Consider the following 12,874-nt stretch of genomic DNA (forward strand, 5'->3'; position numbering starts at 1 on the left):
CAAGCAAGCAACATGGGGCAGCACATAAGCTATTCTTCACCTGAGACAAACATACTTAAAATGTCAACACAATGGCTGAGTGAACATCATAGGTTTAATAATTAATAAGTTTTAGACCACAAGATTTAATTCAAAACATCAAAATATCAATATGCCATGAGTTATAATATCGAGCTAAACATAAACCCCTGACACTACGCGTGTGTCGGTAATCATTATTATGTACCCCCTTGACGATCACGCCAATGGGTAGAGACGTCACTCTCAATAGGCCTACTCACAATAATTAAGCATGCAAAATTCCAATTCCAGCAATTAACGATATTATGGCCGAGATTTGCATGTAAGAATACAAGTTAACAATAATCTCATGAAGTTGCATATCAAAAAGTTTAGGCACTCGTGTCTAAATTGTAAATCATTTAAAGCAAGCGTGTGTCTCACCCCAAGATTTATAAAATACATTAAAATATGTAAAAAGCGGGGCTATGAGTTCACCTTAGTAGCACAGAAGAGTTATTCCACGAGAGAAATGAATTGAACGGAAGAACGTGATTGAGATCTCAACCTAGAGATAGAATGTACGATCAGATGTTGTCTAATAGACATAAATATAGTAACTATACTAATGATAATGGTTTTCTAAAAGAAATTACATTTTCGGAAGGTTACTATTTATGGAGAGTTTCCATTCTTAGTAACTTCCAATTATAGAATGTTCAGGTTATAATCTTTAACAAGACGTTGTACAACTTTCTCAAACCCCGTTGCTATCAGATAAGTCACTCTGATGATCTGTTATTACCGGGCGCCCAGGATTCTTGACCAGAATCTATGTCTTAGCATTTGAAATCCACAAGCGGTTCCCATAAGACAACAAGGACCACTATAGGCCGTAAGTAGCGGTGAGGTTTGCATATAGTGCACGTTATCTTTCGATTATAACCTTCACATTAAGTTTAAGTCATAATCTATGTTATTATATTATATTTATTAATGTCTCAATATTTATTTAACTCATACATTTAGTAAAAGTATTAATAATTATCCTATAATTATTTATTAATAATGTATTAATAATGTACTACTATAATTAGTATTATAAACTTTTAATTATTATATAATAATCAAAGTATACTATTAATAATTAAATATAATTATTATATTTATTCATTTATTTATAATTCATAATTACTTTATTATTTCTAATTACAATAAATTAAGTAAATATCTAAATTAAATTAAAAATAACATTCCTTAGTTATCTATTAATTAAAATAAGTAAGATAATCATATAAAAACATTAGATAATATTTTATCTTATTTAATATTTATTTATATATTTATTTCCTTATTTATCTAAGTTTACATCTAATACAAACTTAATTATGGAATAAATATAATTTCGACCCAAAAATATAATTTATATTTTTTAAAGATTCATATAACTTTATTAAACTTGGAAAAATTTTATATATATTTTTATTATTATTCTATATTTTTATTACGAATTTTATTCCCTTTTATAAGACTAATTATTAGATAATTCATTTTTAATTATAAATAATATTATAATAATTACAAAAATTATTTTTAAAAGTCCCTAGACTATTCTAAACAGTTTCTAAAAGTTTATTATTATTTTTTATGTTTTACAAAATTACTATTTTTTTATTTACTTTAATAATATCCGAATAATAAGTAAATATAGATTAAATTCATATAATAATATATAAATTAAATTTTCGACTCTAATAACTAAAGATATATAAATTAAAGATATATATTCTGTAAAAATTATTTTTAGTATTTTTATGTGTTTAAATAATTTAATTCCAAAATATATACATCGAATACATTATATAATGAAAATAATTGTTATATTGATCATAATAATATATAAAAATATGTTTTAGCTTAGAATATTAATAATAAGTGTTTTTATCAGTAAATATTTAATTATTATATTTATTTGTTATTTATTCCATTATTTAATAATTTTTGGTTCATAAAAGTACAATTAATCCACATAAATTCAAATTTAATTTTTATAAATTATGTACTGACCTAAATAATTAAGTTTAATATCATAAATTACTTGAAAAATAATTGTATAATTTATTTAGTTTTATCTATTTTTTTTATAAATAAAAACATATACCATATATATATACACATTTAAATTCATTTTTAATTATTTAAAATTCATAAAATCGACTTTTAATCTATAAAAATAATTTTTACACTTCATAATACGTGTAATATTAATTATCATATAGTATAATTATTTATTTTTTTATATGTATGATTTATTAAAAATAAAAGCATAAATCGGCTAAAAAGAAAAAGAAAAACGAAAAAGAAAAGAAAGAAAAGAGAGAAAAACTCACAAATATTTTAAGGGTTTTGAGAGAGCTTCAATGTGTTTGTGAAAAATTTATAAAGCCTTACATGTGTATTTATACTAATTTTTTGCTTGGAAAACAAGTTTAAAAACATTCCTTATCTACTAATTAAAGTAAATAAATAAAAGAAAATATATTATTTCCATATATAAATAAGGTAGGACGTTTTTTTATAAAAAAAAATTAATTTTTATATTTTTAAGAAAAATCTTATCTTTAAATAATATTTAGAACATTCTGAAATAATTATTTATTTAATTTTTAGTATTTATCTTTTATTATTATTTTTTTATTAACCGAAATTTAATAAATATATATATAAAATAAATTTTCTATTTTTATTTATTTATATAAATAACCCTTATAATTTAATTTATTTATTTATTCACCTTATAATTTTATATTTTATAAAAGTGCCACATTTAATTTATACAATTTGTTATTACATATTTTAATTAATAACCTTGTATTATAATTAACTATTATTACATAAGTATATTATAAATTTATTATACTTATTAATAAAGATGTTGACTTAATAATAATCAATATAAGATCAAGGTTAAATTAAAATCGTATATTAATTATGTTACAGTATATAAACCCTAGATATTTAATACACAGATATGCAAGGAAAACCCTAGGGGTAAACTAGTCATTTCAGGAAGGAAAAAGTGACGGTCGTCGTCGTCGTAGTCGACGTCGTCGTCTTGTCGTTGTCGTTGTCGTTGTTATTCTTCTTCTTCTTATTATTATTATTAACCGTAATCCTACAAAATTACAAACTTAAACTTAAACTACGTTTAATATAATGTACACAATTTATTATATGTGGAATATCATATATTTAATCGAGTAAACAGCAAAAAAAAAAAAAAAAGTCGATTTATTTACGACTTAACTGTCACTTAGAGCATAAATTGAAATTCAGACAGATTTTAAAATTTGTGAAAATTTGATTATACCATGTTAATGGCGTCTCACACCTATTTTTTAAACCTACTTATTGACGGAAGGTTTATTCGAAACAATCTCTCTATCCATAGATTATTGAGATGGATGACTTTCCCTACTCTTGGAGTTTTTCACTCTGAGTGAAGAAATGACTTCTCTTTGTTATATGATAGAGGATTGATTATCTACATTTATAAGAGATTGAATTTTGTTGTTGTACAACAACAAAACCCAATACCACATAGGTGGTGTATAGGGGAGGTGAGATGTAGACAATTCTTCCTCTATTCGAGAATAAAGACAAGTCATTTCTCTACCCATAGTAAAACTCCCAATCGACGGATTGAATTTTGTTGTTGTAGTATAATTTAAAATGATTTTGTAACTTTTAACTTTATTTGTCAATAATATTCAAACATTATATGACATTAATATGCCATATGTTAAATTTACATGTATAAACACCGTCTAATTAAAAATTCTTTGCAATTCGATATTTTGTTAGTTCTTGCTTTAAACCTAACTCGTATCGGCCTATTGGGTCGTTCATCAACAAAAATGCCACTACGAAACTCTTCCATTTGTCACCATGTTGACAAAAAGGGAAGAACGCATGCGATACTACTAACACAACAATAAAATCACATCACAATTATCATTCATCCACGTACACATTATCCATAACAGTTGAACGATATTCATTTGGACGTACACTGTTCCTTTTATCTTGAGCAAACTTGGATACTAACACTTAACCTTGTTAGGCTTTGTGTTTACGAACACCTAACGACCGCACAAATATACAGGTGTTGTATTTAAAAGATTTACGAACACAATATCCCTTTTTGCATGCCTGAAGATTTTTAACACCTACTTGATTTTAGTAAGATTTAGTTCTAGAACCTTTATTGGCACGATATAAACCAGATGTCGTTATCGGTACGATATAAAAAATATATGCACAATGTTGTCATACATCTATTCGAAAGTGATAAAGACATACGCTATTTCAAAAGAGGAAAGAAAGAATCTTAACATAGTGCAACCATTATCATTAGCACTTACGGAATTTGAACATGGTAAATGAGTTTATTATCACAGGGTATTAATTATTAATCGTCATTACCAAAAAAAAAATATATATATAAAAAAAAAATATATATATATATATATATATATATATATATATATATATATATATATATATCACACCTTTTTAGCACCTAAATTCCATACTTGTAGAAAAGTAGTTTATGTTTCTGACGTTGAGAATTTTACCAATTAGGCCATTTCTAGTGGTGATTATGATATCAGTGTCAGTTAGTACACTTTTTGACCAAAAAGTACAATCTGACTATGACATGTCAATGTCAGTTTCTAACATTTTTTAACTGTTGTGTCGGTTTTTTGTGTCAAATATTGTGTAGGGTGATAAGGTAAAATTTGATTGAAAATCAGATGAGAAAACATAAATTAATTAAAATATATATATATATATATATATATATATATATATATATATATATATATATATATATATATATATATATATATATTAAATCTGAAAAATCAACGATTGGTTGAAAAATAAGTGATGATTTTTGTTTTGTGCGTCAAAAGTCCAAGACGAAACTGTCGAAACTGACTAACGCTCCGTTTCTATTTTGTTCATGTAATCTGACGGATGAAACTAACGCATTGTTATATATGGTCTTACCATTACCGTATTATCAAAATTATTAAATAACAAAAACACAACCCATTTGTGTAAGTAACCAAATCTGAAATTAATGATTATACAACTTAAGCCTTCAACAAACCTAATCAATTTACTAATCCAAAAGCATGAAAACAAAAGAATATCTAGTTTAGGGGTCATGCCATTTTTTAATGGGGGATGATTCTCACACACTATTTTTTGATCCTCACACACCAATTTACTTGAACTCCTCCCTAATAATAGGGTAAAAGGGTGTGTGAGGATCAAAAAACAGTGTGTGAGAATCATCCCTTTTTTTAATACAGAAAGTGAGAAAAAGAACAAAGATGTAAACATGGTTGAGAAAAGGCCACATCCTCATACCCCAACAACACATATCTTGACCCCTTTAAATATGGTTATAATATTTAACTAATCATATTGTTATAACCTTTGTTATAACCTTGATTCATTAACCACAAGTTAACATCTTATTATAATTTATTAATCACTTATTATTACTCCATAATTTGTAACTGCGTTGCTCTTTGTAAGCCTAGTGAAATAGCAATATAATAATAATAGCTTTATCTAATTAGGGGATAAATACCCACAAAACGCCAAATATTCTGGGTCACCTCACATGATATATAGATATACTTACCACAATTAGATTGCCCACTTTTGACCATTATGTAGCAAATAACTAATTAATCTTGGAATTTATAGTTTTAATATCTTAATTTTATATCTTATGTGCCCTTTTGCAGACATTAATATAGATCAGAAGAATATTGTCCAGGTGTCAATACAAAACGTACAAGTGATTAACAAAAAATGCTTTAGGATTTGGTATTTTTTTTTTTCTTTAATAATAAAGTAGAGCCACACAGCGTTGCTGCTTAAAGAGGAAAATGATAAATGATCAGAAATCATGTTAGATTGTTAGCTAGGGAGCACAATAACTATAGTGACAGTGCACCGAGTAATAAAGTGTGATACATACTTCATTGCAAATAGACCAAAAACTTGCCCAATCGCATAGCACTATGGAGCAATTTGTATTCCATAAAGTTAAAGAACATGTAAGATCTTATTTGGAGTCCATTTATATTACAAGTAATAAAATGACATGTAACATGTAATGGTGCATCATATAGCAATAATTTAAGGCCAATTTGGATCACATATACGAATTTAAAAGCAAAGCTAAGATAATACTCCGCCTTCACGTCAGAGACGAGCATACAAATTGACTGTCACTTTATTTATTTAATAAATACATCATAAGAAAAGATTAAGGGTCAAACCTGCTAATCGAGACGTAAATCATTTTCGTAATTCAATAATTTAGTAAAGATAATATTGAAGTAGTCATTACACGATAAAAAGGCATTAATTTTGGCCATAAAATTTCCCTGTTGGCAGCCTGATGGTGAAAAACACTAATAGTGGTTCCATGGACCAAAATTAATGATTAATGATAATGATATAATTTAAACCCCACCTAAAATAAACCTTTCACTCTCAATAATACAGAAGTAGCAATATGCTCAACAAGGTACAATCAAGAATGGGCCAAGAAAGATTATCTCACCATCTATAATATCTATAATTCTATTCTATTCTATATCTATAATCTATAATCTATCTATAATCTATATCTATAATCTATAATCTATAATCTATCTATCTATAATATCTTATAAATTTGTAAAATAGTGATGTCATTTTTGATAATGTGATAAATTTTCATGATAAGTTATGCCTTTTGCTTATCTCATATATCTTAAATTATAAATTTTTATAATAATTCATAATTCAAATTGTAGAATGATGTGTTTAATTAAAAAATTCGAGCATGTATTGCCATATTGGTTTTGTGCATTTAGCTACGGGCCAGCAGACATATTATTACTTCGAAAGCATGCTTCATTTGAATCTCTACAAAATTAAATAGGAACAACTTCCCATACTACCTTTCAAATTCAATTAATTTTCTTCCGAATCTTCTTTTATACTCATCCCACCTTTTCTATTTCCTACTCTCTTTTCTTTTATTTCCATATAGTAAGGTACATTATAAATTGGTTGATAGCATGTATCCACTTCTATATTCAAGCGTAGTTGCATTCCTGTTCAATATACAAATTCAAATATTAATTAAAACCCGTTTAATTTGTAAACGAGTTTATGCTAGGAGATATGTTGCATTAACATATTTCAGAAAGCTTAAGGTGTTTTTTTGAACACAAACTGCTCGTGTATATTTATGTTTATGAAACTTACTCATTATTATGCAGTGTTCTTCCATGAACAAAGCCTGACATGGTTGTCATGCGTTCTTGAGTTTTAGGACATGTGTGTAATATTGTATATATAGCGCCTAACGTTGTCCGTGAGTTGCGCTTAACCTAGAACACGTATCAGCTTACACTCATGAGTTACATCATTATGGCTTCGTAGTTAGTCTCACAAGTTATGTTAGCGAGTTTGGTTTTCAAATAAGCTCATGTCTTTGTTGTCGTCATGATGATATGTAAAAAAAATTTCTTTACGACCTTTTTTAGTGTAGCTTATTGCAGTGGGGGCTTCTATTGGCTTGCCGAGTTTTTGAAACTTGAGATGGATAGGGAGTACCAATGAAATGGTTAGGTTAGGAAGGTTTACCACTTAAACTCTTAAAATGGGTTAATTCTGATGTTTTGCCCAAAGTTTTTTTATCTACATAAATCACTTTGAATAGCTAACGGGTAAAAACACTAGAGTTTTACACATGTTAAGGAGAGCGTTTTAAGAGGATTTATTGCCCCTCAGTTTTGTACAGGTTAAAGATGGTTTCTTGGTCTTTTTTGCAATTTTTTACATATGTATGCTAGGTGTTTGATGAAATGTCAAAATGAGTAGTGGGAATTTATTTAATTTTGGGCTATAATGCAGATGTAACAACTATGCCATGTTTTCATTTTCTAGATGTAAATGTTGTGAATCTCTATGTTTTACTACATACAACATGTAGTGAATCTCTACGGAATTTATTTGAAGGGAGCGTTTTATACTCTTTCCGTATAATAACCGTTGTACTTCTAAAATGTCATTATTTTATTTATGCTTTCTTTTTGTTCTAATCTCATATCTCTTTTTTTTGGGTTAATTTGTTTGCAGTTCTGATTTTTGGCCAGTTGAAATGAAAATAGTTGTTATGTTTTGTATGTGTTGCTTCTTAAGCATGTACATTAGTATACTATAGTATGTTGACGGTGTCACTAAAAATGGGATTTTAATGTGAATTGTAATACAAACCGAGTTCAATTAGATGCATACTACCTATCGGTTGTTGACATTTAGTTGGTAATCACTTCTTTAACATTCCTAGAAGATGTTTCTTTATAGATTTAGCTGTTAAAAAGTTTTATAAGTTTATTCACGTAGCTCATTTGCTATTTTGTTGTTTGAGGCATGCGTTTGGTAATATTCATCACCAGTTTTTCATATCTATTTAGTGTCCAATGTATGTTTTTGTATCTATTTGGTTTTGGAATTGATACTTGACGCTGATGCTGGGAAGCAAATGAACGAAGAGTATGATGTTTTTTTTTTTCTTTCTTTTTCAGAAAGCTAAATTTTATAAAAGGCCCGCAAGGTTTGCGAGCAACCAAGACCATTACAAGACACTCCATACAAAATCAAGAGAGACACAGCAATCTTGAAACAACAAAACCATCCATGAATAACAACCACAAAAAAAATAAAAAATTAGACAATGATGTTAGTTATGTTATTATTCCTTCTTTATGTAACCTTAAAATTTGTAATTGCATAATTTCATGAAATTTGAGTAAAATCTAAATATGGTATAGTATGTGAGAACTTTGCTCAATATACGCAATCTGTTTTCCTCACGTTGAGTCATTTTATATATAATTTTAATTAAACCCGTGAATTTACGGGTTTTTAAATTGCATCATTATATATATACTTTTAAACAACCCGTGAATTCACGGGTCTTTAAACTAGTTAGTATCTCATATAACTGGCAAAAGTATCCATATTTGTATTATACAACTTAAAACTTTAACGAAAGACTCCCCCAACTAGTGGGGAATCCAAGAACTTTTTTCAACCGGTAAAAAATTCTAAAAAATTGGAAGAAAAAAAAAATACAAGAAAACGGGAGCAAAATTTCAACTTTTAAAAAGTAAATACATTAAACGTCAAACTTTAACAAATAAATGCACCGGGGGAAAAATTGAGTCGTCTGGGGCAACCGACCCTGGTTAACCATTCCATGATCAGCCAATGCCACCAACGCTCCTATACAACAAATTCATGGCAATTGAATATATATATTGAATCATTGAATCAACTTCACCAATTGTGACCATTCAATTAAGATGCAATCAAACGCATCATAACTATTTTAAGGGCCGCACTTGTTGACCAAAGGATGTAAAATTCATCTGTTTACAAAACTCATATAGTCTCTCTCTCTCACTCACACACACACACACACACACAAACATTTGAACTCAATGCAGATGGAGAATAGAAAGGCAAGATGGACCAAGCAATGATATCAACAACACACAATCAAGACATAAATCAAGGGCAGACCCATCTGCCTCCTTTGTTGTATTATCAGTTTTTAACAGATGGACGGTAGGAGACACACTATTCATTATTCAATCCCCCCCACTTGCTATATTTTTCTTCTTTCAATACATCTTTTTAACATGTATTGAAATTTAAATGACACTGAAGCTTTTGAAACAGAGAGAGGGGAAAAAATAGTAAGTAAAACCCTATTCAATTTTTACTCTATATTACCAGTAGAAGATTAGTTCAATTTTTAGTCTATAATGGTGGTTTAGTGTTTTTTTTAAGTTAAACCTAATGGAAAGTAGAGAGAGAAACTCCTTCAATTATAATAATCCACCTCAATCTAATCAAGATTCGTCTCCTAGATTGAGCAATGTACCTTTAATTGCTTCACCAACTTCAAACACCAGAATAATTAATACCCCAAATCATCAGCAACAACAGGTTATAAACCACTATCATGGATTCAAGTTGCAACAACAAAATATGGAACCACAAAGACCTTCAAGGTATCCAAACCCGGATCCAGATCCAGCTACACCAACCTCTCAAGCACCATCACGGCCACCAGAAACCGCTAGGGCTGCGACAGCAGTGGTGGTTCGGTATACTAAATGCTTAAAAAACCATGCTGCTAACATGGGTGCCCATGTTCTTGATGGGTGTGGTGAATTTATGCCTAATGGAGAAGATGACACCCCGGAAGCACTAAAATGTGCCGCCTGCGAATGCCACCGCAGTTTTCATCGTCGAGAGGTGGAGGGCGGCGAATCACAATCAGGTTATCACACACAGCATACTGAACCACCGCCTCGTGTGGTGGCAGTACCACTACCTTCAGCTCCAGCACCATCATCACAGCAGCAGCAAAACTTTAGGTATCATCAACCAATGCCACCTATGATGATGGCATTTGGTGGTGCAAATGGGGCACCGGCTGAATCTTCAAGTGAAGATCTTAACGTGTTTCGGACATACGACGGAGTGCGATTAATGGCACCAACATCGAAGAAAAGGTTTCGGACTAAATTTACACAAGAGCAGAAGGACAAGATGCAAGATTTTGCGGACAGAATTGGATGGAAGATACAGAAGCAAGATGAACAACAGATTTTACAATTCTGCAAGGAAGTAGGTTTGAAGAAACAAGTGTTCAAAGTGTGGATGCACAACAACAAACAAGGTACTAAGAAGAAAGAACCGTAAGATCGATAGAACTTAATCACTTATGAAAGATTGAATTTTAGCTAGAACCCTTATTTTCACAAGGGTTCAATTTTTTGATCTTAACTTCGATGCATATAGATATATGTAAACATATTAAACTTCCCATCACTTGCTAATCCAAATTTCGATTATGATTATCAAGTTAAGTTTTGGTAGCAATCATATTGCCTGAGTGGCCACTGAATTGTCAATTGTTCAAAAGGGGAGTGTGACTAGAGGTGCCCATAATGCGCAATTCACCCGGTACCAGGTCTCGTTTGAGGGGCTTGATTACCCGAAATTTTACGTTGTATGAAGAGGGTTTCTTCGCTTACTTAAAAAAAACCCGGTCGGTAAAAACTAGTAACTATATGACTTGGTCAATCACCTTAAATTTCTTTTAGTGTTTTGTTATCATCACACATAATCAGTATTTTAATTGGTGATCTTTTATCTATAGGGATACTATTAAACTGTTTTAGTTGGTAATCCTTCAATTGTGTGACTTGTGTCTTTAATTATTGTACTACCTGGGTAAGACACTAGTAGCTTCTCTTAAACTGCATACTGTTTTTAGTCAATAATGTTCCGCAAATTTTGTATCTTTACAAGCAACATGAATTGAATGCGTGTAGAGAACAATAAATGGGGTGTTACCAATGTTGTAAAAAATGCTAATCGGAGATCGATTGGAACCTTGTAGATATTAATAGGCCAAATCAGGGATTGAAGGATTAATCGGATTGGACTTCTATAAATTTAGATAAGAAGTTTTAAAATTATATGTGTGAACATAGAAAATCAAAAACATTAACTTTAACATAAATGTCTAGAAACTTAAACGCAACTAACTGTTCAGCTGTTCAAATATTCCAAATTTAAAATTTATAACTGTATTAATCTGTGACCAACTTCGACTTCGATCGACTTTACCGACTAAATCCTCCTTTGACCAACTAAATCCGATTTTTATTCATTGACCGGCTTTGACCGATTAGAGGGAATTAGTTAAAGTTAATCGGTATGGTTCTAAAACGGGGATTGGTTGGAGATTAATTGGAGAGTAATAAGGATTTTTACAACCACCATGGGTGTTACTTAAAGAAGAGTATAATGGTTACTAGTTTACTGCATACCATCTACTCTTGAGCTCTCACGATGACAACCATAGAGTATATCAGAGTAAAGAAAGAAAAATGTGGTTGGTAAACATTCGTTTACATACACACACAACACACAAATGCTTAAACATACATACACATCTATGTAGGATATTAACAATTTAAGCAGATAGTGAGATAGTAAGCTACTCGAGCTAGTTTAGTTACGAGATTGAGTCAACCTCAAACAAAAGTTAACGCTTAATTGGTTACAAAAGCTGAACATAAGATATTAAAATTTGACTATGCTAGTTTAAAAACTACATTATTTTTTAGTGAAAGGGCTAATTAAGCTAACAAGTCGAACGAGCCAAGTATAAATAATGATTTTGATTTTAGAAATTCATATATACATGACTAATAGGAGTCAAACCAAAACCTTGACTACAAATGAGAGCTGTAACAAAAACAAATACTTTGAGCTCAAACACAATACTTCAAAGAATCAAGTTCAAGTGGAGCTCGAGCTCGGTAGTTACAAAACGAGTATAGCCAAAATTTCTTATATAGTAATACTCGACTCGACTAGGGTTGTAAACACCACATACACATCTTTGTTGTACACAGTATCTAAAAAATCAAAGGTAATAGCTATGATTGGTTCAATTGCTCATTAAAAAGAGCATAAATTGCTCATAAACCAAAAAAAAATATATCATAAATTGATCATAAACCAACTTGTCTATAAAGTTATCCTAGTGGACAAATCTGACAGAAATATCAATCTTTGTGAATGGTCAAACCCAAGACTAATGCCAAGTAAACTTATACTCTCATCCAGCATGGCTTCCTTCTAAGAGGACATGGAGTCGTTCGGTGTTAAATCTCAGTGTTAAATTTAACACTGAGGC

The 12,874-nt window shown here is 29.7% G+C and overlaps 1 protein-coding gene across 1 annotated transcript; it reads left to right on the top strand.

The window, feature by feature from the left end:
- The first annotated feature begins 9,511 nt into the window (after positions 1-9,511).
- LOC139847501 (zinc-finger homeodomain protein 2-like) lies at positions 9,512-11,049 on the top strand. Its single transcript, XM_071837172.1, has one exon. The coding sequence runs from the start codon at positions 9,952-9,954 to the stop codon at positions 10,861-10,863; it is 912 nt and encodes a 303-aa protein (XP_071693273.1). The 5' UTR covers positions 9,512-9,951; the 3' UTR covers positions 10,864-11,049.
- Positions 11,050-12,874: the final 1,825 nt, after the last annotated feature.

This window comes from Rutidosis leptorrhynchoides, chromosome 5 (genome assembly GCF_046630445.1).
Source record: "Rutidosis leptorrhynchoides isolate AG116_Rl617_1_P2 chromosome 5, CSIRO_AGI_Rlap_v1, whole genome shotgun sequence".
NCBI lineage: Eukaryota > Viridiplantae > Streptophyta > Magnoliopsida > Asterales > Asteraceae > Rutidosis > Rutidosis leptorrhynchoides.